The sequence below is a fragment of the Balaenoptera borealis genome, assembly GCF_965194805.1.
Source record: "Balaenoptera borealis genome assembly, chromosome: 8".
NCBI classification, from domain to species: Eukaryota; Metazoa; Chordata; class Mammalia; order Artiodactyla; family Balaenopteridae; genus Balaenoptera; species Balaenoptera borealis.
In genome coordinates, this window is record NC_138865.1 from 99,810,007 (window position 1) to 99,836,548 (window position 26,542).

The window sequence follows — 26,542 nt, forward strand, 5'->3', positions numbered from 1 at the left end:
GGAAACTTGGCCAGGGCTTTGGAGGTTGGGTCAAGTTTCAATAGGTAGAGGAAGCCACGTCTGCGGGGGACAGGATGTGACTGGCAGGATGGGAATTAAGGTGTATCAGGTGTGCTGACGCCAGTCTTCTGAGAGTCAGAAGAATTTGGGTTGGATGTGAAGAAAATAGGCAACCATCTTAGGTTCTTAAAAAGGGCAATTCATGCCCAAGGTAGTGTGTAATGGTGTTGTTTTGGAAAAGGAGATGGGAAGGTCAAGTAGTAGACTCTGGCGGTGATCCAAAGGAGGGGTCTTTTACTAGCTGGTGATAGTGGGGATAGAGTAAGATGCAAGAGATACTGTGCAGGAAGGAAGAGAAGGAGTGCTGATACTGGTAATCTCAGATGAAGGGGAGGGAGAGTGGAGGATGTCTCCATCTGGAAGCATGATGCCACCACCTGCGAAGATAAGATGCCTGGGAAAGGGCAAGGCTGGTTTGCAGGTAGCTTCAATTTTGTATGCATGAGAAATATAGATAAATACCAAGGCTGATTTGTAATAAAGAAATACCAAATAGATTGCTGTAAGAGTTTCAAATAAAAGCTTCAAATTTAGCCTCCGGAATTACATTTTTCCATTCCTACACTCATGGATGCCTCACTTTTGGCTTTATGTGGGATGGCTGCACATCTGATTTTGCCTTTTTGCCTTTCACTACCATTTCCCTGGCTTACCTATTAATAGTGCCCCTTTCATTCTCAAAAACGTCCCAGTCTGGAGGCTTAATTACATGGTCACCCCAGCCTCAGAGCTCATGATAAGCTCTGGTGTCAGCTAGCCTGTTCTACTTTACAATTAACCTCACTAGGAGGTGGTATACATATTATTTACAGGAGGAACAGTGGAGTGTTAAATAAATATAGCAAGTTCTTTGCTTTTAATAGTTGCCTGAAAATTAGGACATTAAAAAGGTAAAAAATCTATCATTTTAAACTGATTGATTTATTAGACAATTACTGAAAATCCTATCATATGCAGGCACTATGCTAGGTACTGAAGATATAAAGATCACAAAGGAATATCCCTGCCCTCAGGTGGCATATAATCTAGTGAGGGCAGGGAAAGATCAATAACCAAGCAATTAAACAGATATCAAAGTACAGTGGGATAAACGCCCGTATTTGAGATAGACAAGGGTTACTAAGGGGACATGTTTGTCACTAACCAACCAACAACAGTTTGTTACTGTCTTCCATGATAAGGAACCATCTCTTGTTGAGTTTTTTCACTTTAACTTAAATTGTATTTATTTAGAGTCTTGTTCTTTCTAGATAGGTACTCCGAATTTAGTGATTTAGCTTCATAGAGATTAAAATAAATATTCTTCCAAACTTCTGCATTATGTTTCCTCTACATTCTGCAAAATAGAGCAAATGACATGAAGAAGGCTGACAACTGAGTCGACTCAGATGCTCTTTTTTGTCACACGACCCCGAGAGGTGTCTCTGAGGCAGCCATAGGTTCAGCATTGAGACCACCATTCAAGGGACCACCTTGAGGAATGATTTTTTTTATTTTTATTTTTATTTTTTGGATCTTTTCAACCAAGATCCCATGTGGGATCTTAGTTCCCCGACCAATGAACCCATGCCCCCTGCATTGGAAGCATGGAATCTTAACCACTGGACCACCACGGAAGTCCCTTGAGGAATTCTTGAGACATTCTGATACCCTTTTGTTTCGCTGACACCTCTGAATTTGAGTCACACTCATCAGTGTCCTCTAGGGCTCCACGGAGTCAAGTCACCAAGAAAACAAACCATGAGAGGAGGCCTACCTGTGTGACAGCGGGACCCTGTCCAGCCAGATGGACAGTCACACTGATACGGTGCCACACAGCGACCGCCGTTCAGACAGGGAAGAATGCAGATTGCTAGAAAGGAGATCAAAAAGGATTTGATCAAAACACACACACTCAGATATGTTCAAGTGTCCAAAAAACATTTTCCAGGAGGAGTAAAACCTTGGATGACCCACTAGATAATCTTCCATATGCTCTGTTTATTAATCAGTATCATTGGGAAAACACAATCCAGAAAGTCAGTCTGAACCCTCAACCTGATGTAATGACTCTAATGCCAAATGCACTCTTTCCGAGAGGACACACTGTAATCGATGCCTGCTAAGTGCTTTGCTTTCTATTCACAAACTAAGCAGAATGTTCTCCATTTGTTATCGTTTCAAATTTCCATTACAAATTACATAAAATGCTCTAAGAGGGTTTGGCTACCTCGAGATTCTCTTCTTGCCTTTAATTAAATGTGAGAATGGGAGTCAGATAAGCTCTTCCGTGGGCTGGTGTTGGCAACACATTAGTAGTGATGGGACAGCTCAGCCTTTATTTTCTTGGAGCTGAGGCCTGATGGTGACTGAATGAGGCCTCCCCTACACCCTCCATGGCAATCACTTCTCCTACTAGAAATTACTGAGCTCTGTAAAGAGGTGTAGTCTGTTTAAAAGGAGTGAGATTGTCTACTGGCTTGGTACTCAAAGCACGGTTCTCAAACCCAAAACGTTGGTATTATGTAGGACTTGGCTAGAAATGCAGAATCTCAGGTCCCAACCCATATCTACCAAATCAGAATCTGCATTTAACTTCTCCCAGGTGTTTTGTATGCACAGTAAAGCTTGGGAAGGCCTGCTCTAATGCATTACCGGCACATGTTCAGTGAACTAAGCCAAGCCTGTTGTTACCCCAGGGTAAATGTTTCCCCAGTCTTTGGATCCTTAGCATTATAGCAGGCCATGTGTGGGAGCCCTAAGTGGGAAGGCAGGATTGGAGAGAAGAAGAAGGAAAAATGCAATTCTCTTCTTTCTGAATCACTGTGAGAACACTTGCTTTGGCAAGTTGTTAGCAGCCTAAATTGATTTCCATCCTATATTTTCCTTTCTAGATTAGTTGAAATAGTTACACTTTAGAATCTCTTATAAAATGTCTGGCCTTAAAAAGAACTGATATAGACCAATGGCCATCACGTTAGTGACTCAATGTGATTTACACACTCCCAATGAAACATGAAATCATTTTATCCATACATATATATTTTTTAAGATATTGAAACAAAGTATAGTTTAGACATTAAAAAAAATTAAAACCATTCATTTACGTTCTTTCGGAAATTCAAATTTAAATGCATTTCCATGAGGATCGAAATTCTATGTTAATTTATCAAGCACTGTATAGATATGAGAGTACCAACTTTCCTTACTTTCTTAATTGGGAAGAGCTACCCTTAATTAATGGTGGGCTCCAAATCTTACCTGAAAAGTACAATGTTATGCAATGCCATGAATTTATACCAACTGTAGCAATGAGTGGCACAGAACATAAACAGAAGTGAGATAAAGGAAGACCAAGGTTGTGGAACCCTCTATTATAAGCTCCTTCCCAAGAAGATTCTTGGAAATCTGTGCCAGGAGGCAGATGAAGACAGCTTTGGATGGATCTTGATAACTGTATTTTTCAAGATCACTGATATTCTAGATGTTCTGCAACTAAATGACATATGTAAATCAGCCCTTGGCCCTCTGTCTGGTCTGCTATGGGATTTAAGCAAGTGAATTTCTGCCACTGGTAAAGCCAGCTCCTAGTAACTCCCCTGAGCTGGCAACTTCTAGGCTAACCACTGGGACTCAAAGTAAGATTTGAGGACAGACTCACGCTCTTCACAGAGACGCCCCATCCAGCCGTCTGGACAGGAACAAGCATTTGGGCGTTGGCAGATACCTCCATTCTGACATGGGAACCGACAGACAGCTGGAAAACAAGCAGGATGAGCCATAAATCTAGGGAATTATGGAAGAGTGGTTGTCAGAAAATAGGATTGATTATTTACATTTCATGCTATTTCCTTGAATCGAGTTTTAAGGAAGAGAAACAAAACCCAACCTCAAGATTCGGTTGGGGATGAGCATGAGGGGCTCAGGAGGGGCATAAACAAGCTTGGGTAGTTCTGAGACTGTAACTATCAACGTTTTCATAATTTGAGGATTCAGGGCAGGAGGGAACAAGGTGGTTTATATAAAAAGATAGTCTCTTTTGATCTGGACCAGGGGAAGTGCCCTTCTAGAAGATGCGAAAATTCTCTTCCAAAGGAGGCCTTTGATGGCCGGTAGCTCTTTGGTGATACCACTGTCCCACACTATCTTAAACAAGTGAAGAAACAAACAAACAAGTAAACAAACACACAACTTTCATTTGACTTCTGACTTTAAGTGACACTTGGGCTATTCCTTGAGGATACCACCTCCTCAGCAACCCTCTCAAGAGGAGTTTGCACATACTCTTACAACCCATGTGCTGGTGATCTCACTTCTCATTGCTGCTTCCAGACAATTAATCTCCTTTCTCTTGCAATAACCCTTGCCTCTTTTGAGGCTCATGCCTTTCATTCACTGATTTCCTCAATTCTCCCTGTCCCCAAAGTCACTGAAGACTTTGGCATTTTTGACTTAAGACATGACACCATAAAACTCCTAGAAGAGAACACTGGCAAAACATTCTCTGACATAAATTGTAGCACTATTTTCTCAGGTCGGTTTCCCAAGGCAAAAGAAATAAAAGCAAAAATAAACAAATGGGACCTAGTCAAACCTATAAGCTTTTGCATAGCAAAGGAAACCATAAACAAAATGAAAAGACAACCTATGGGCTGGGAGAAAATATTTGCAAATGATGCTACCGACAAGGGCTTAATTTCCAAAATATACAAACAGCCCATACAACTCAATATCAAAAAAATCAACAACCTAATTTAAAAATGGGCAGAAGATCTAAATAGACATTTCTCCAAAGAAGACATACAGATGGCCAACAGGCACATGAAAAGATGCTCAACATCACTAGTTATTAGAGAAATGCAAACCAAAACTACAATGAGTTATCACCTCACACTGGTCAGAGTGGCCATCATCAAAAAGTCTACAAATAATAAACACTGGACAGGGTGTAGAAAAAACCCTCCTACACTGTTGGTGGGAATGTAAATTGGTGCAGCCACTAAGGAGAACAGTATGGAGGTCCCTTAAAAATTTTTAAAAATTTACCATATTAGTTACCGTATGATCCAGCAATCCTACTCCTGGGCATATATCCAGAAAAGACAAAAACTGTAATACGAAAAGATACACGCACCCCAGTGTTTGTAGCAGACAACAGACAATAGCTATTAGCAGACAATAGCTGCTAATAGCCAATAGCTAATAGCAGACAACAGACAATAGCCAAGAAGCAACCTAAGTGTCCACCAACCTAAGTGTCCATATATATATGCACACACACACACACACACACACATATACACAATGGAATATTACTCAGCCATAAAGAAGAATGAAATATTGCCATTTGCAGCAACATGGATGGACCTAGAGATTATCATACTAAGTGAAGTACGTCAGAGAAAGACAAATATTATATGATATCACTTATATGTGGAAACTAAAAAATAATACAAATGAACTTATTTACAAAACAGAAACAGACTCACAGATAAAGAAAACAAAATTATGGTTACCAAAGGGGAAAGGAAGAGGAGTATGGGACTAACAGATAAACAATACTATATATAAAATAAATAAAAAGGATTTATTGTATAGCATAGGGAACTATATTCAATATCTTTTTTTTTTTGGCGGGGGGCCGCACCATGCGGGCTTGCAGGATCTTAGTTTGCCAACCAGATATTGAACCCGGGCCCTCGGCAGTGAAAGTGCAGAGTCCTAACCACTGGATCGGCAGGGAATTGCCTCAATATCTTGTAATAACCTATAATGGAAAAGAATCTGGAAAAGAATATATATCCGAATCACTTTGCTGTACACCTGAAACTAACACAGTATTGTAAATCAACTATAAAACTGAAAAATCAACAATAAAATAATAAAATAATAAATAATAAAATAATAATAATAATAAAATAATAAAAAAAAGACTTTGGCCTTTTTTCACCCCAAATCCAAATCTGACCACTGTCCTCATGGCCATGTGGACAACCCATCTAACAACGTGATTATTCTTTTAGATCCTTGGTGATGTCTGTCTTGTTCGGTAGCAGAATTCCTCACTTTCAGTAAGTATTTGTAGAATGAATGGAATAATTATTATGATTTGTAAAAAACAGTAGCCTATCTTATTAGAGAAATGTAAGTTTTAGAAGGACATACTAGGATGTCTCATTATCTACCTCATTCCATTTTGCAGAATTTTCAACATAGAAACCTCCCCCCCGAGAAGATATTATTATTATTATTTTTTTTAGTTTTATTTATTTATTTATTTTTGGCTGCGTTGGGTCTTTGTTGCTGCGCACAGGCTTTCTCTAGTTGTGGCAAGTGGGGGCTACTCTTCATTGCGGTGCGTGGGCTTCTCATTGCGGTGGCTTCTCTTGTTGTGGAGCCTGGGCTCTAGGCGCATGTGGGCTTCAGTAGTTGTGGCTCACAGGCTTAGTTGCTCCACGGCATGTGGGATCTTCCTGGACCAGGGCTCGAACCCGTGTCCCCTGCATTGGCAAGCAGATTCTTAACCACTGCACTACCAGGGAAGTCCCCGAGAAGATATTATTGAATGCACTCACAAAATTCATCCTTAGGTTTGCAAATTCAATCCAGCAAGTAAAGAGACAGCTCGTGTAAACATGGAATGCTCGCCACCAGCCCCCAGCATGTCCAGGGAGACCAAGTGGTGGGCTCTGCTTCCCTGGGGCCGCCCAGTACCTCTTGTCTCATACTCTGCCCTCTGGGTGGGCTGCCTCATCCCTTATGGGGCTCAGGGGTCTGCTCAGGATGGACGAGTAGAACTGGAATCTGTGTTGAAACACCTGAGTGTCCAGGAGGTGCCCTCATGGCCCAGATATGACACAGCTCCCCTTAGCAGCTGGAGAACACTTCCAAGATTTGGAGAGAAGACTTGCGTAAGGAGCCATGATTGACTCAGAAAGGGGCCATGTGCTGGGCCGGAGGTCTGTGTGCAAGCCTTCAAAAATCAAACTCATAAAGTTAAGGAAAATGACACACATGTTAAAAGAAGACTGAAAGCCAAGGAAAGATAAAATAGCATGCATACTAGTTGTTGGCCATATCAGACTGCCATATACATTTTCCTACAGCTTCACTAAGAACTAACCATTCAAATATTTCCTTACCTCTGCAGACAGGAGGTGATGTCCAGGTTCCATTCTCTAGGCAAACACTCCTCAGGGAACCCTCCAACATGTATCCACTGTAACACGAGTAGGTGATCATGTCCCCATATTGATAATGTACACCTCGGGCAATTGCATTTTCTACATGAGTTGGTGGACCACATGAGATTTCTATAGGAAAACCAAAAATATAATTAAGCTTGTGCTACTAACCCAGCCAGTGGTTGGGAGAGGACACAGTTTCACCTCCAAGACTTAAAGAGGAAAGACAAAATACACAAAGGTAACCTTTTCACCTACATAATATCTAAAAGACACCAGAAACTAAAAGCATCACCTGCTGCTCTCTAGAAAAATTAGATGTACAATCAAAGGTTTTGTCTTCTGATTCATATGTTGAAGCTGGGCTATTTTATACTCAAGGCAATAAGTCTTGCCTTCTTATACCTCGTCAAAGAGGTATAAGAACTTCAATGCAGCATGCTTATCAAATAAGAAGAGAAGAAGCATGGGGATTATTTATAGTCTATCACTTTAGAGTAAAGATCATGAATTGTAGTACTGCAGATTCCATCATGGTTGTTTTATTAGTGCCTAGAACAGTGCCTGGCGTACAATGGGCTCTCGATACATGTTTGAAAAATGAGTAAATGAATGAATACTGTCTCTAGCCTAAAGATACTCCATTTACACAGCTTGATGAGGTTTATGAAATTCAAGGTTTCACATTAGCTTCCCTCTTTCCAAGACTGTAAAGCAGTGACTCTCTTCTTTTGGAAAGTGTAAGATTGAAGGAGAATCCTCTCTTTTAAACGCGCATGTACTGAATATTTAAATAAAAATGTTTATAACTAATTTTGCTTTGAGAATTTTACAAGAGAATAAACTAGATAACTAGAGCTTTTCTGTGGTGTCTCACAAGACAAGGACTGGTTTGGAGTCAGGACTCTCATTAGTATCCAGTTTGTATAAGGCTAACGTTTAGATGAGTCTTCACGAACTGGCTTCTAAAAGGTCACTTTGTGGTCATAATACTATTAAAATCTTGCCAGAGGGGATGATCAATTTGTCTGATTCTTCTAAATTTTCTTTTCCTTCTAAGGTAGTTAAAAACATTAATTCAATCAGTCAGATATCCAATAGGTATCAATGCATACTGTGTACCAGAAACTGGAAGGAAATAAATGGAAAAAATGCTGTACCTTTGCTCAGACAAATGGGTGAAGATAGACAGAGAAATACTATTGTACAACTTAAAAAGAGCTATATTAGAGGTCCGGATGCCATACTGTAGAAAAATTGAGGTGAATGTAACTAATTATGCTTAGGATTGTCAGGGTATGAATCACAACGACAGTGGCCTTTGGACCAGGCTATAAACCTCGAGTGGATAGGAGGACTATTGCTTCCAGGTTGGGAGAACAGCATGTAAAAAGATACCAGTGAGCTTGATGGTTCACAGACGTGGTTGTCAAAGCACGGATTTCAGGCCACCTGTGTGGGAATCAGCTTGGGTTCTTATTAAAAATGCAAACTTCTGGGTTTTCTAGCTTTTGAGTCTGCATCTTACATACTCTCCCCAGAGGATTCTCATACACACTAAATTTTAATCACTGATTTGTAGTGATAAATAGCAGGATGAGGTGAAAAGGATGAGGAAGGTGGCTGCTTTGGTCCCTCAGGAAGGATATTTGTTCTAAGCCAAAGACTTCCTGTCTAACAGAAAATGCAAAAGGGGGATTGAGGACAACAAGTGTGGAAACTGTCTCCTCTCCTAGGCAACCCCGGATCTTCTCAAGAATACTGAGGAATAATTAAGCATGCACTGAAGGGACATTTGTAATAAATGCATGTCTCTCCTGGCTCTTGCTTCCAGTGCCCCGAGTGGTAAGCCTCTGGGAGCTAAGGCCAACGTGAGGATATGTGGGCAGAATCGGGCCACTTGGCCTGCTTTAGTTCAGGCTGATGGCTTTAAAGGAGCCTAGACAGTCAAGGCTTATACATACTTAGTTCGTCCCACTTCACTAGGGGTAGATTTCATAAGGAGTTGGGACCCAAATCCCAGCTAAAAGTATGATACACACTTTTCTGGAGTAAAATCAAAATTCTAATGCTGCAGTAGGCTGCTAGCTGAAAATTCAAGGATTTGGGGCTATTTTACAGCTCTTCCTATCAGGACATATCACAAATATACACCAATTCATTTTTCAAAACAAACCTATAAGATAGGCATTATTGGTGCTATTTACAAATGAGAACTCCAAAGTTCTGAGAAGTTAGGGCACTAGCATAAGTTTAGAATTAGAAAGTTTTGAGGACAGAACTCAAACCCAGGTTTTCTCTGATTTCAGAATCCCCATGGCCTTCATATGCACATTTTTCATCTCATTAATTAAAGTGCAAGTGTTCCGGAGATGAAGACCACTGTAGGCATAATATATTTTTATACTATGTAGCCCATTACCTCGCATCTGGTTAGACTCAATGAATATTTGTTAGTTGACTGCTGTAGAGGGAGTTGCCTGGACCACAAAGGAGGGCAGGATATTGGGCAGGAAAGATGCTTTATGTGTGTTAAGAAATGTCAAGAGCTCTATAAAAAAGAATGAAATAATGCCATTTGCAGCACTAGAGATTATCACCCTAAGTGAAGTTAAGTCCGACAGAGAAAGACAAATATCATATGATATCACTTATATGTGGAATCTAAGAAATGATACAAGTGAACTTATTTATACAACAGAAACAGACCCACAGACATATAAAACAATCTTATGGTTACTAAAGGGAAAGGAGGGGGAGGGATAACTTAGGAATTTGGGATTAACAGATACACACTACTATATATAAAATAGCACAGGGTACTATATTCAATATCTTGTAATAACCTATACTGGAAAAGAATCTGAAAAAGAATATATATATAGATATTTGTAACTGAATCACTTTGCTGTCCACCTGAAACTAACACAACATTGTATATCTACTATACTTCAATAAAAGAAAAAAATAAAATAGCATATGCTTATGTAAATTAAAATATTAAAAAAAGCAGAATAATGTCAAGAGTTATCACAAGGCAGCAAGAGAGGCTGCCAGACTGTGTGGTAGGTATCAGCATGGTGCTAGCCCAGAGGTTTTCCAGATGTGGTTCCAGGACCAGCAGTACTGCCATCAGCAACACCTGGGAAACTGTTAAAGATGCAAATTCTCAGGGCTCACTCCAGACCTATTGAATCAGATACTCTAGGATGGGCCCAGCAATCTGCTTTTTAAAAATTTTTTTAAATATTTATTTATTTACATATGTATGCATGCATGCTGCGCCGGGTCTTAGGTACAGCATGTGGGATCTAGTTCCCTGACCAGGGATTGAACCCGGGCCCGCTGCATTGGGAGCACAGAGTCTTAATTGCTGGACCACCAGGGAAGTCTCCCAGCAATGTTTTTAACAAGCCCTCTAGGTGGTTCTGATATCTGCTCAAGCTGGAGAACCACGGTGAAATAAGTTTTGTATTGCAAAGCATGCATAGCCCATTAAAGGAGAGTTTAGGGACTCTGACAGCGTGGAGAAAAATAGGTATTTTAGGTTTAATATCCTGCTCATTCTTAGAAGAGCACGTTTTGAAAACCTGTTCAGTAAATTCTGGTCAGGCAGGTTTTAGTCTAGTTCTGGATTGTGTTTTTATGTTTGCATTTCAAGTTAAAAAAAAAAAATTTTAAAGTAGCAAGACAGAAGTTGATGACCATGATAAGACAGAGTTCTAAATATCTACATGTAAGGTGCCTGATTGAAAATAATCTCCCAAAGATGAGAAAACAGTTCCCACTAATGAAATTCACTGGATCCCATGTGCTGACTTACTTTCACATCTGGCACTTGTCTGTGTCCACGTCTCGTCAGGGTTGCAGGTGATGATGCTTTGGCCCTGGAGCAGGAAGCCTTCCCTACACTTGATAGATACGTTCTGATCGACATAAAACTCCTTTTCAGAAAGCACAGCATTCTCAGGGATCACAAAAGGGACAGGGCATGGATTTGCTGTTAAAAATAAAAGAAAACGTGTACTGGTATTTTCCCTCTTTTCTGAGTTTGTTTCTTTGAAGGCGGAGCATTAGCCCTGCTGGAGCTGGGTTCTCAGTGATGATAATATAAGGCTTAAAAATATAGAACTTCACACCATCACCCTGATACCAAAACCAGACAAAGATGTCACAAAAAAAGAAAACTACAGGCCAATATCTCTGATGAACATAGATGCCAAAATCCTCAACAAAATACTAGCAAACAGAATCCAACAGCACATTAAAAGGATCATACACCATGATCAAGTGAGGTTTATCCCAGGAATGCAAGGATTCTTCAATATACGTAAATCAATCAATGTGATACACCACATTAACAAATTGAAGGAGGAAAACCATATGATCATCTCAATAGATGCAGAAAAAGCTTTTAACAAAATTCAACACCCATTTATGATAAAAATTCTCCAGAAACTAGGCATAGAGGGAAACTACCTCAACATAATAAAGGTCATATATGACACACCCACAGCCAACATCGTTCTCAATGGTGAAAAAATGAAACCATTTCCTCTAAGATCAGGAACAACACAAGGTTGCCCACTCTCACCACTATTATTCAACATAGTTTTGGAAGTTTTAGCCATGGCTATCAGAGAAGAAAAAGATATAAAAGGAATCCAAATCAGAAAAGAAGTAAAACTGTCACTGTTTGCAGATGACAGGATACTATACACAGAGAATCCTAAAGATGCTATCAGAAAACTACTAGAGCTAATTAATGAATTTGGTAGAGTAGCAGGATACAAAATTAATGCACAGAAATCTCTTGCATTCCTATGCACTAACAACGAAAAATGTGAAAGAGAAATTAAGGAAACACTCCCATTTACCAATGCAACAAAAAGAATAAAATACCTAGGAATAAACCTACCTAAGGAGACAAAAGACCTGTATGCAGAAAACTACAAGACACTGATGAAAGAAATTAAAGATGATACAAACAGATAGAGAGATATACCATGTTCTTGGATTGGAAGAATCAACATTGTGAAAATGAAAAATGACCCAAAACAATCTACAGATTCAATGCAATCCCTATCAAACTACCAACGGCCATTTTCACAGAACTAGGACAAAAAATTTCACAATTTGTATGGAAGCACACAAGACCCCAAATAGCCAAAGCAATCTTGAGAAAGAAAAATGGAGCTGGAGGAATCAGGCTCCCTGACTTCAGACTATACTACAAAACTACAGTAATCAAGACAGTACAGTACTGGCACAAAAACAGAAATATAGATCAATGGAACAGGATAGAAAGCCCAGAAATAAACCCACGCACATATGGTCACCTTATCTTTGATAAAGGAGGCAAGAGTATACAATGGAGGAAAGACAGGCTCTTCAATAAGTGGTGCTGGGAAAACTGGACAGCTACATGTAAAAGAATGAAATTAGAAGACTTTCTAGCACCATACACAAAAGTAAACTCAAAATGGATTGAAGACCTAAATGTAAGGCCAGACACTATCAAACTCTTAGAGGAAAACATAGGCAGAACATTCTATGACATAAATCACAGCAACAACCTTTTTGACCCACCTCCTAGAGAAATGGAAATAAAAACAAAAATAAAAAAATGGGACCTAATGAAACTTAAAAGCTTTTGCACAGCAAAGGAAACTATAAAAAAGATGAAAAGACAACCCTCAGAATGGGAGAAAATATTTGCAAATGAAGTAACTGACAAAGGATTAATCTCCAAAATATACAAGCAGTTCATGCAGCTCAACATCAAAAATCAAACAGCCCAATCCAAAAATGGGCAGAAAACCTAAACAGACATTTCTCCAAAGAAGATATACAGATTGCCAACAAACACATGAAAGAATGCTCAACATCACTAATTATTAGAGAAATGAAAATCAAAACAAAAATGAGGTATCACCTCACACCAGTCAGAATGGCCATCATCAAAAAATCTACAAATAATAAATGCTGGAGAGGGTGTGGAGAAAAGGGAACCCTCTTGCACTGTTGGTGGGAATGTAAATTGATACAGCCACTATGGAGAACAGTATGGAGGTTCCTTAAAAAACTAAAAATAGAACTACCATATGACCCAGCAATCCCACTACTGAGCATATACCCTGAGAAAACCATAATTCAAAAAGAGTCATGTACCACAATGTTCACTGCAGCACTATTTACAGTAGCTAGGACATGGAAGCAACCTAAGTGTCCATCAACAGATGAATGGATAAAGAAGATGTGGCACATATATACAATGGAATATTACTCAGCCATAAAAGGAAATGAAATTGAGTTATTTGTACTGAGGTGGATGGACCTAGAGTTGGTCACACAGAGTGAAGTAAGTCAGAAAGAGAAAAACAAATACCGTATTCTAACACAAATACATGGAATCTAAAAAAAAAAAAATGGTTCTGATGAACATAGGGGCAGGACAGAAATAAAGACACAGATTTGGAGAATGGACTGGAGGACACAGGGAGGGAGAAGGGTAGGCTGGGACGAAGTGAGAGAGTAATATTGACATATATACACTACCAAATGTAAAATAGATAGCTAGTGGGAAGCAGCTGCATAGCACAGGGAGATCAGCTCTATGCTTTGTGACCACCTAGAGGGGTGGGATAGGGAGGGTGGGAGGGAGACGCAAGAGGGAGGGGATATGGGGATATATGTATGCATATAGCTGATTCACTTTGTTATACAGCAGAAACTAACACAACATTATAAAGCAATTATATTCCAATAAAGATGTTAAAAAAAAAAGAAATACCCCATAGTATTTGGTTTGGATATGCACAGATGTCTTTCTCTGGGCCAATCTCACCTATAGGTGAATTTTCCACCATGGTTTAGACATTTGGGAAACTAATTAGAAAACTGAATCTGATTTAATCCCCTCCTAAGGTCAACACACACGTTTGCAGAGAGGAACTGGGTAGCTCCAAGTCCCATTTTCCGTGCAGGAGGCCTCGGGTGCCCCTTCAAGGCTGTAGCCTCTGTTGCAGGAATACACCACGCTGGGCCCAGCAGTACTGTTTTCAACTTCAGCTTTCCCGTTCAGGAACCCAAGTGGAGCTTCACACTTGGTCTCTAAAAAGAAAAAGAAAAGCTTCATCTTAAGTGATTCTCCCAATCCTCTTTCCTTCTTCTGCAAAGAACTTGTATCACTTATTTAATAATTTAGAAAGAAAAAGAAAAGAAAACCACAGAGTAACAGGATACATACAGAGCATTTTCTCACTATCTTGCATTTCAGAGATAGAAACTATTCAAACCATTATCACTGTAGTTTGAATTAAACCTGCTGCAAAACGGAAACAATCCCCTCACTGACACCATAGCAGTTTCCTATTCCAGACATAGGTGTTTCCTTTTCATTCTCCTCGCCTTTCACCCTGCACGTACATTCACACACTTTTTGATAATGAACAACTGAGATTAAAAAAATGCTATTACTGGGAATGCCCAATGATGCCTTTCTGCGACTTGAGATGTTACTCAATGTTTATGTACGTGTTTATGTATACACACACACGCACACACGGTTCTTTTTTAGAACTAAAAAGTCATATTCCCCATTGAATTTCAGCCATATAATATTGCTTAAAAGACTTAAGATTCCTACTGCACACAAAATCAGCTCATTAATCTATACTAGACAGTATGGTTGAAACAACAGTGAACAAAGATTCAGGTACCCCAAGTCCTAGTGTTAGCTCCGCCACTAACTTCATTTCTGATACTGGGCAAGTCACTTCCCCTCTCCCAGCCCATTTTCACTCATTGGTCAACTCAAGGGTCTGGACTAGATTATTCAAGAGGCCCCTTCTAGTTTGAAAATTTGATGACTCCTCCAGAATTATTAAGAGAAAAACATTTTTAAGCCTGCCGTTTTGATTGGTTTGTAACTACTGTATTTAAATACATTGTCTTTCCGCAGAGGAGTAATATGAGCCATGTCCTAGGAACAGAGTCACCTGTATTCACCCGCATCCTGCTAAATACACTTGGCCGTTCTCATACAATGAGTTAATGAGAGTTCCACAAACAGTGTGAATATTCATTTATTGGACAGTGGTACCAACATCATTTTAAGAAGATGTCAGTATTGCCCAGGACTGTTACCAACGCAACAGCTCTAAGCCTTCTAATTTATCATTATTTTGCGGAAAAACCCATAAAAAGAAGGCAGGTAAACTCAATAATTAACTAGTTTCTAAACAAAATGTTTGCCATTCCAGTGTCAGCAATCTTGTGCTCTATTCCAGTTTAATCATTAATCTCTACCACAGTGTTTCACCCTTCTATTGGTTTGGTGCCCTTGAGCAAAAGCCCGTAAAATGTTCTCATGCAGTTCACGGAGTCAATTTCTTTTTTTTTTTAATTACAAAAATGACTTATAAAGAAAATGTGGCCACATTGTTATTTTGTGTCCTTAGTATCGTTTTGGGGACTAAGTGTCATTTGACTTACTTTTGCACGTTGCCACCCCTCCACTCCACAGTCCGTTCTCCTGACAGACCCGTTCCCTGTTCCCCTGTGAATCAATGAAAACAGGTCATTGACAAGATGGTACCTCTATAATGAAAAACTAAGGGAATACAAAGTCATCTCAGATGTGAACTTGAAACTCTTGGCACTGGAATGCTAAATAAATTCATTAAATAAATATAGTTTAAGAGGTAGGTTTAACCTTTCAAAAATGTTTTCATCAAATTACCTCAAAATACGTATTCTGGCTGATGAGTGTAATTAAGGTACAGACTTTGTTTCACTTTTTGTTTAAATGATAACTAATTATAACCAATAGCAAAGACTGATGAAGAATGTGTCTGAAATGTCAGCGAGGTATATTTGCTTAGGATACTTAAAAATATTTTGAATTAAATTTATTTTTTAATATCTGAGAGGTACAGCAAAGAAGGTGAATTAGTTTATTTATACCCTTGGACATGAAACATGTCAAGATATCTTATTGCTATCAGGATTGACTTTTTGACAATGTAATGTATCCATTAAAGATAAACTTACCCCATTAAGGGCCCGAGCAAGTAAAATTTTATATATTTTGAGTAAAAATCTTTCTAAAATTTATTTCCCTGCCTTCAGAAATAGAGTAAAAATAATGTAATTTACTTAAAAATATATTTATAGTTGTTATTCTCAATGCACTTTTGGTATATTTTCCAATATCTCATAGCCCTTGGGGGCTATACAGGCTGTTTGCCCCCCCAGAGTCATTATAGGCTGAGCTAGGCTAAGATTACTGGGTTTTTATTTCTGGATATAATTTTTATGCGTCCTTGCTTCCTCTTTTTTTGTTGTTTATTTTTTACTGTAATCATCAGTGTTCCTAATGATAACCTTTTCCCATGTTTTAAACTCCTAATTTACTATGGAATAATTAGATAAATAAAATTCTCTAACATTATATGTTAAAAAAAAAAAAAAGATTAGGTTCCAAGTAATGTATTAAGGGGCTTGACTCTAAGTCAAGTATATGAACCTTAGCACATGGATTTTGTCTCATGGCTTTTCAGTCCTCAGAGCTCTTTGGATACATATTCTCTTGAAGCTGTGCTCTAAATTAGCAAAATGTCTGAAAAGGAGCAATCACCTCTACTTTGGTTTTTATCTGATTGACTGATGTCTTTTATCCTTAATCTTCTATTCAAAGGTATTTTCTTTGAGCTATCAGTTTAATTACTGACAGATCTTTACATATAAAAATTCCATTGACTTTGATGGAAGGATACTCTCCTGACTTTCCAAGAAAATAATTGAACCAATAAAATTAAATTTTTAAAAAATATATATTCATTATTTTCTTCTTATTGAAAAAACAATATGTTTTGACTACAGAAAGGTTGGAAAACATGAAAGAAAAGTACAAAGTTTTCTAGGATTCTTCATTCAGAGATAAACCCTGTTAACATTTGCTGTACTTTCTTTGTGTTTATATACTTATGTATGCACAGAAAAATATACTATTCTAGTCTGTGAATTATTTTTTATTACTTTTGAGGAAGTATGTGACAAGCCATCAAAGCCAGCTCCCTATTTGGGTACTTCCAGAGTGGACTACACTCAAGTAGCTAATTTTAGTCAATAGGTTAGCATTTTTCCCACTAAGATATTTTCCTTTTTCTTCCAATAATTCACATAATATTCTGTTTCAATTATGTCAATTTTTGTTCCAATAAGAACTCAACTCTATTTTCTGTAACTATTGCTGTAAAAAAAAAAAAAATCAAACACCGTCTGTTGGTTCCCTCCTTAGTAAGTTGCAAATTTTATCATGCTTTTCCTTCTTTCTTTTTCTCTCTCTATCCCTTTACTTACCTTGTTTTTGTTTTTGTTTTGTTTTTTATCTGGAGTTTTAGATCCAGATTAGCATCAAGTTACTATTTTTGACATAACGTATCTGCTTAATCAACAATTAAGTTAGATAGTTATAGTAAGTTTTAGAATCATAGAAACCACTTTATTGCTCACTACCAGTGATTTTAGAACATGACTGTCCCATTTTTGAGTTACTTTGATTTATTCCTCAGTTGCCTGTAGTGATTTTTATTTCGAGAAGACTGAATGTGTAGTAAAATTTTTGAGATTTAGATGGCTCAAAGAAGTTGTTTACCTTACATAAAAATGATAATTTATTTACATATTAGAAAATTTTAACATGATTTACATTAGCTGTCTTAATTGCTTTGTCTGATTTTGGTAATAATATGCATACTAGGAGTAATGATAATAACTACCCTCTACTGAACTCAGTCAATGCATAAAGGGTGGTGCTTGCCACTTTCTTTTATCTCCAGTCCTTGCAGTAACTTTGCAAAGGTGGTTATGGCCTTTCTACTACAGATGGGATGAAACAGAGGCTCAGAGAGGTTCAGTCAGTTCCCCAACATCTTTCATCCAGCAAGAGCAGAGAGCCTCTAACAGAAGTCTGCTGGGACCAAGTCCCTGTTCTTAACCACTTTTCCAGCCATTGACCTTTGGTATCTGGGGCACTTGTTAAAAATGCAAAAATTCAAATTCAACAGTTCTTTTTTTGGTAAGACTTTTCCCTAATGGTGTGTTTTTCCATCCAGAGGCATTATAATGTCTGGGTGCCTCTATTTTTTTTTCTGACATCAGTAGCCATGATGATGATAACCTAAATCCATTAATTCATAAGAGCTGCAAATTCTGAGATTTAAATTCTATCATTATTGACTGATTTCATCTACTACTTGGTTACTTAGTCATCCAGTTAGCATTGAAAAGATACTTTTCCCCCTTTCGTTGTGTTTGCAAAATAATGAATTTGCTCATGGGTATCCCCTAAAAGTTACCAACTAATTTTCTTCTAGTATCATTGTGAGTCTACTGTCATTCATGACGTATTTGATGTGTTTCAGTCCATTAAACTTATTACCCTTATTGATGCTAAAATGGTCTCATCTTGGCCTGTGGAAGCCTCATCCAATTGGCTCCTGAGTTTTTTTTTTTAACATCTCGCCTTTGATAGGTTCCCTCCTAATTCATAGGATAAGCTTTTCTAGGCTAATCTTTTACATTTCATGTTCCAGACCTGGACTTGGTTATTTCTGTAAGTAACTGGACATTAATATTTAGAAAAACTTTCTCAGGTGATTCAAACATGTATCTTGGAATAAGAACAATTGTTATAGCATCTCTCTCAATTTTGTGGTTAACACTGGGATATTTCCAAAATTTTTAAGGTAAATTATCTACTTCCTCAAATTTAATGACCCATCAGTTTGCTATATATTTGTTTAGATTTTACACCACTTTTCTACTTAACAAATTGCAAGATTAGTACTCTCACATGAAGAGCAACTGAGTTTCAAAAACAGAAAAACTCTTCAATTGCAATAACCATTACATTATCATCCTTCTTTCCCCCCACCTTTTTTAAAAAAAAAATCTTTTGAGGAAATAAAACAAGATCCACCTAAGCCTAGTTCCAGCTTTCATGGACCTATCTTATGAAAGTTCTCTGGTTCTATGGTCAGTAGAAAAAAAATGGAACATGCTATACACATTTAACAAATCACTGTCAATGCATACGTCTGCAAAACCTACATTTAATACCATTATAACAGCAAAACAGGAAAGAAGTTTCCCGAAAAACCAAAGGACAACATTATGTAATATAAAACAGGCCTCTTAAAGTTCAAATTTGATGATGTGATCATGCTTTTAGCAAAATTGACTGCAGCATTCGCACCAAAGTAAATAGGTGCTGCTGATGGGATTTTAACATTACAAACCAGGCAAGCGTGGTCTTGAGACCTATCATGGTATTTGGTTAGAACTGCTCTGGGGATTTTTTTCAGGCCATACCTGCCTGGTGGGAACCTGGCATCTCAATCAAAAACCCTCCAAGGTATTTGGGCCCATTGCTTGAGGAAACCCTAGCTCTGTATAACTAAATCCTTATGGTTGCCTCCCCACAGTGACAGAGGGACTGTGCAGAATACAATTAACAGGAGGCGAAAACACAGGTTTAAATGACCAACTAAAGTCTTGTGGCTGGTATACAAAGTTCCTCTTTTTTTCATGGCTTTGATTCTTTAATTTGAGACTTACTTTGCTTTTTAAAATTGTAAGTCACTTTAAATATTTCTCAGAGAGTGCTAAAATATAAGGCAACAAAGTATAGAAAAGTCTTTTAGGACCCAAATCGGTGAAACAAAATGGCGTAACACTAAAAATATTCCTAACTATATTGGAAAAACAAATTAATGCTAGTTAAACAATTTGTTCGCTTACCTCTAATTCATAACCAGTTTCACAGTGATAAACAATCATGCTTTCAAAGCTGTATTCACTGCCGAACACAAACCCATGTTCTGGACTTTCAGGTTTCCCACAAGAAACTGGACTGCAGGATTCATCAGAAAATGGTGGCTCCCAGGTGCCATCAATCTAAATAACAAGTTATAAGTTACATTTAGAAATTAGTACCCATGAATGAAGAAGTCTGCAAATATTGGTTGTATAACAGAATAATCCCCAAATGATAGTCAGAGGACCTAGAACTTGGTCCTACTTCTGCCACTTATTATCTTTGGCCTTAAAAAACACACATTAATTATCAGATGGCTTTAACACTCATCACTAAACAATTTTAGACATTTCTGAAACTCACAAAACAAGCATTTTCTTCCTAATAGAATCCTTTAAAAAATCAAGAACACCAAGAAGTATGTTTTCATTATGATGCATGAGGACTGGATGATAGATACCAATATTCCATGACTTGTAGTAACACACCCTTATATTTTACATAATTCTGCGTTTTAATCTGAAGTTGATGAGAAACAGCAACTTTCAGGCATACGATCCAAAGTTTAAAAAGATGGCTTCCTTTTTCTCCCTTCCCAACATGAATACTTGAAAACATTCTATCATATATTGTGAGCAAGTCACATAGTTACAGAAAAAAAAAAGACACACATACATTTACTTTATTTCCTCACCAGCACAGTTAGAATTAACATTTTCCAGCCTTCTTTTCAGGTATAGTGAGGCGTACACAGATGTTTCCCTTGAAGACTGTTATTCTCTTGCTAATGTTGTTTTGTTTTCTTTGAGGAAATAGCATATGAGTTGAATAGCAGTCTAAAACAAGACTTGAGGCTAAGCCCTTTATTCTACAGATGAGCCAGAAATAATTATAGATATATATATGACTGCCTCATAATTAACCATTCCCCTAATGTCAGAAATATACATTGTATCTAATTTTTCAATACTGTAAATAATGCTTCAATAAATATATTTTTTGCACAAATGATATTCTGGGTATTACTATTAACTTTTAAAAGCTACATAGTATTGTTTTCTTTTGATACATCTGGAGTTTATTTTGGTATATATTAATTTTTTCCCTAGTGGTTACTTCATTGTATCAGAATGATTTGTTTATTAATGATTCCTTTCTTCACTGACTTGTGATGATTCCTTTATCAGGATCTACTTTTGACTTATTTCTTCCATTCCATTCATTTCCTCTTCTACCGAATTTTACACTAATACCACACTGATAGGAGCTTGGCAATTCTAAGTAGCTTTATTAAAGTGACACAAGTAGTAAGCAGAGGCAGAATTTGACTCCAATTTTTGTTTCTGCTACCTTTGCTCTTCTACTAAACCTGGAAACATATTTGGTAACAATTAGGCCCCATTTCTACACATAGAGAGTCTATGTGTAGACCATACACATAGTTGATTTGTCATGAATCTCTTGTTATAGATATTTTAACATTTTATTTACCTTTGGGACTTTTCACCTGCCCTTGGCACTTTCTTATTTTTTAAAATGGGACCATTGGAAAGAAAGATATATTTTATTATATTTCTACCAAAAAACTTCTCAAATTCTTTGACATGATTGGAAACGAGACATTTTCTCTTTTCAGGACAGCAAGATACTGCCTGTGTGGATATATGTATATGTATATCTATATCCACACACTTACATATACATATATCTATATACACACACACATATATATAGTATAATATACACTTACATATATATCCACACACACACACACACACACACACACACACACATAGTATAATATATATAAATGAGTTATATCCTACATGTTCTAATTAAGACAGAGAATCTTACCTGACATGTTGATATATTAACTCCCTCATAGGTATACCCTTTTGCACATGACACAGAAACTTGCTTATTCACACTGAAATCATCCCCATGAACAAGTATGTGTGTTATGCTTGCTGGCAAAGGACATTTTTTAGGACTGCAAGAGATTCTCTCTGGGAACCAACGACCATCTTTCTGACAGGTGAATGTGTCTATCTCTGTATCCATCATATAACCTTCTAGACACCTGCAATGGGAAAGTAAAAATGAGTGCCTTAAAGGGAGTGCAATATAGTTGGTGACTTATTCTTGGATTCAAGAAGCTGTTATAAAGCTTAGTAGACATTTTATATGATGTATTAAAAATAACTCAAATGTCAGGGGGATGGAGCTGCCTTGAAAAAACACCAAGAAAACAATGACAACCAGATGAATCCTTAGTTATCCACATTAAGGATTAGCCAAGTCTAAAGTTGCTTTAAATGTTGTTGACATGATTTACCTTTGTTCTGGATAATATCATTAGTAAATTCATTTTTATTATGAAAATATCTAACAGTTCAAGAAACTCTAGACGAAGTCAATGGATTTCTGCATAATTGTGGATAGAATAAAGCCAAGTGTTAAAAGCTTCAGTTTTTGGACTGCAGTCCAGAGAGGGTGTTTTCTTCCCAGTTAGCTAAATTTTTGACCTATCACTTTTCATTTTACAACCCTCCTGCCTGTGCCCCTTGGAGACTCTAGAGCCATGGTCTTACCTGAGTTTCACTTTACTCCCATAGGTGTGTACCTCTCCAGTTGCCACTGCACTGGAGACAGGTGGTGGGGGTCCACAGGACAGGGGCTCGCAGACAGGATAAGGCTGGCTCCACGTCCCTTTCTCTGTACAAATCAGATCTGAACTGCCTCGGATGACATACCCAGATCTGCAGTTGTAAGTTATCACATTTTCCTCCAAAGAGCCACTCTCACTGGTGAATGCATTTGGTATCGTTGGGGGAGAACCGCAAGAAGTGTGTTCACAGCGTGGGAAGCCAGAGCTCCATTGGCCATTGGCTTCGCAGGTGATTTCAGAAAGTCCCAGGAGCTGGAAGCCTTTGAAGCACTGAATCCGAGCTGCCTGTCCGCAAGCAAAATCTGTCCCGTTGACTGCTCCATTTTGAATGACTGGTGGGGAACACGTGCAAGGCAGGCAGGAAGGTGGGCTGCCACTCCAGGAACTATTGGAGAGACACTTTCTTGAAGGACTTCCATGGAGCTTATAACCGGGAAAGCACTGATACTGTATATGCCCCCCATGATAAAAGGAAAAGCCATTAGGGAAGCCATGGGCAAGATCTTCAGGAGGGCCACAGTTGACAGGTTTACAGAGAGGAACCTGGGCATCCCAGTTACCATCTGACTGACAGATGAGTTTGGGGGCACCGTGCAACACGTAGCCGTCTTGACAATGGAACACCACTTTCTTCCCGAAGCCATAGTCCAGGCCATCCATCACCCCATTTGCCACCTGTAGTGGGGGGGCACACCTGACAGGCACACAGATGGGAGTCGTCCCACTCCAACTTCCATCAGCAAGACAAACACGACTGCTGGCCCCCTCCAGCAAGAACCCTTCATCGCAAGTGTACTCAACCTCTTTTTGGAATGTATACTCCTCTCCCTTTACCTGGCCATTTGCTGAGACTGGAGGTGAACCGCAGTTCACAGGAATACAGATTGGCTCATTCCTATCCCAATTTTTATTTTCTTGACACGTTCTCCTGTCAGTGCCATTCAACACATACCCAGGATTACACTCATAGTACAATATGCTCAGGAATGTGTAGTTGCTTCCTTTGATGGAGCCATTCATAACTAGATTTGGTTTGGGGCATGAGATGGCCTCACAGCGTGGGGAAGTACCACTCCATTCTCTATTCTGTAGACAAAGTCTTACGTCGGAGCCCACCAGAGTGTGCCCAGGTTTGCAGCTATACTGTATGGCACTGCCCATGGTAGTGTCTGTAAAATGCAAAAAGCCGTTTTCAGGAGCAACAGGCAGGTCACATTCAACTGAAATGCATGAGGGCGCACTGCCATTCCAAGTTCCATCCTCCTGGCAGATCAGCACAGGGTTCCCCAAGAGTTCATATCCTGGATTACAGGTGTATGAAACCAGGGTGTTGTATCGGAATTTTGCTGAATGTGTAGCAGGAGATCCCTTTGTGTTTCCCCAGGTTTTAGCCACTGTTCCCAGATGATGAGGCGGGTGAGGAGTCAGATATGGAACTTCCATCATGTCTTCTTCTTGGTTAAAATATTCCTGACCATCTCTGACCTTAGTACAGTCTCCAAAATCAATGTGAGGGGGGAGACCACAGTCTATGAGTACACATGTTGGGATGGAGCTTGACCATCCCGACTCTTCACAGGTCTGCATGGCGTGACCAGCTACCTGGAACCCAGGGAAGCAGCTGTAGATGATCATGGCACCATAGCTGTAATCTGCACCTTCTACGAAACCGTTTTCAATGGGATGTGGGGGATCACAGTGGATGGCACTGCAAGATGGGACATCCACATCCCAATCACCTGTCTCTAAACAAGTCAAGGCTTTGGGACCTTTGAGCCTGAAGCCCCGGTCACAAGAGTAGGTGATGGTCTGCCCATAGTGTAGGTTTGTGTAAGAAAATTTGCCATTCGAGATCTCCTTGGGCTTTGGGCACTCAATGGGTTTACAGGTTGGTTTTCTTCCAAGCCAGTGACCATTTTCCCCACAAAGAGTGGTAGAATTGCCCACCAACTCAAAGCCTGGCTTGCAGGTATAGAGAGCTGTGCTCAGATAGGCAAGACCTTGCACGTCAATGATACCATTGAGGATTTCCTCAGGTTGGGGGCATTCTACTGGCACACATTCTGGCAGTGGCGAGCTCCAGGTACCATCAGCCTGGCAGAAGGTGGTAGGATCTCCTCTTAAGAAAAACCCATCCACACAAGAATACTTGACAGTACTTCCAAAATGAAGAGCAGGAGAAGGAGCAGGGACCCCAAAGGAGATCAGCGGAGGCGGGAGGCAAAGAACCATCTTACACACAGGAAAAGAATCATTCCACTGCTGGGATGGCAAGCATTTCAGGACAGAGGGGCCCTGGAGGGCGTTCCCTTCTTTACAGGAAAATGTCACCACTCCCACCTCGGTGGTCAACTCCTTCAAAACCAGTTGGTTCTCCAAGAGGGGTGGCTCTGGGCACTTGGCGGGCACACACTTTTGGTTTGGCTTCTTATTCCATTTGCCAGATTTCAGGCATGTCCAAGAATGATCGCCAATAAGCTCGTAACCCTCATTGCAGAAAAACTGAACCTTGGACCCTACTTCAAAATTTTCTCCTTTCCTGTAGCCATTCTGGATCGGGGGAGGTTTTCCACAGTTGAGAGGGATGCACGACAGAGGGGATTCACTGTGCCAGTGGCGATTGGCTTGGCAGACAAACATAGGACTTCCGACTGACTTATAGCCTGGGTTACACCGGTATCTCACTTCACTCTCAAAGGTCCTGCCAGTTGTATGCTGGATAACAGGGAGAAAACAATGAAGTACAATTTGTATAACACGTAATATAACTGACAAAATACAGCAAATCACAGTAAAGAAGAACTAAACTAAAATGCCTATGTTAAAATGGATCAATTAAGACATAAGCAAATGAGGACTTGTATTTTTCCAATAGGTCCACTCTATTTTTTTTATTTAAAGAAACAAAAAGGATGGCAGAAGGTCAAATTAGGTAATCCCTACAGCAGAAATGTTGGCCACAGTGGTAAGCCCATAATAAGTAAAGATCAATAGTCTCTAAATCGATTGATGAGTTGATGAAGCAATACCAAAAATTATAAATTACTTGGTAAATTAAAAAAATCTCACTGACCAAAGCAGTGCTATAGTTTGTTGCTTTACTCACAGAAAAGGAAACATACACAAACATACATTTGTTTACGCTTAGATAATAAGAAAAACAAATTTTTTTATGGATATGGACCTACTGTCAGAGTTTTGTGTTCATTCTTAATATAACTTTAAAAAATTGCTGCCATAAGATAAGGGTGGAAAATAAAAAGTAATATTTTACCTTTTAAACAAAAAATTTAATATTCATACTCTCAACATTCAAATATATAAGTGAATAACATAGTAAGAGGTCATTTTTAGGCAGTACAAAGATGAATTACTTCTGAAAACTTTAAAAAGATTGCAATGGTTCTTTTGTTAATGGTACGTCTAGCTTCCGTGGTGCAGTGAACTTCTTGGTATTTGGACATGATTATTTGTTTTGTTTATTTATCTATTTCTTGGGTACCCCACATGCATGTAAACACCATGCCATCACAGACCTAATCCGTGTTATTAAATACTAGATCTCCAGTGCTTACCTGGCACCTAGTAGGAGCTTCAGAAATATTTGTTAAATGAATAAATGAAGAAAGCCTCCTTACATATACTAGACACCTTCTTCCAATGGAAAGCTAATACATCTGAGCAAAAGTCTTAAATAAAAGGCATTCACTGTTGTTTTAGAATATAAAGGAGAAAAGGCACTATGTATGCGTGGGTTTTAAAAAAGTGTTTAATTAGAATACTGTCTTTAAAATGACTCTTGATTTGGGGGAATAGATTGTTATTCCT

General features: G+C 38.7%; 1 protein-coding gene across 1 annotated transcript in view; it reads right to left on the reverse strand.

Moving 5' to 3' along the window:
* SVEP1 (sushi, von Willebrand factor type A, EGF and pentraxin domain containing 1) overlaps positions 1 to 26,542 on the reverse strand; it is a 196,040-nt gene that overhangs the window by 21,517 nt on the left and 147,981 nt on the right. Inside the window, exons 38-46 of the mRNA XM_082403710.1 lie at positions 22,638 to 25,429; positions 21,901 to 22,126; positions 20,031 to 20,186; positions 15,720 to 15,783; positions 14,163 to 14,336; positions 11,047 to 11,223; positions 7,182 to 7,352; positions 3,701 to 3,796; positions 1,817 to 1,912 (exon numbers count right to left, since the gene is read on the reverse strand). Of these exons, the coding sequence (XP_082259836.1) occupies positions 1,817 to 1,912; positions 3,701 to 3,796; positions 7,182 to 7,352; positions 11,047 to 11,223; positions 14,163 to 14,336; positions 15,720 to 15,783; positions 20,031 to 20,186; positions 21,901 to 22,126; positions 22,638 to 25,429 (3,952 nt within the window). The remainder of the gene's footprint in view (positions 1 to 1,816; positions 1,913 to 3,700; positions 3,797 to 7,181; positions 7,353 to 11,046; positions 11,224 to 14,162; positions 14,337 to 15,719; positions 15,784 to 20,030; positions 20,187 to 21,900; positions 22,127 to 22,637; positions 25,430 to 26,542) is intronic.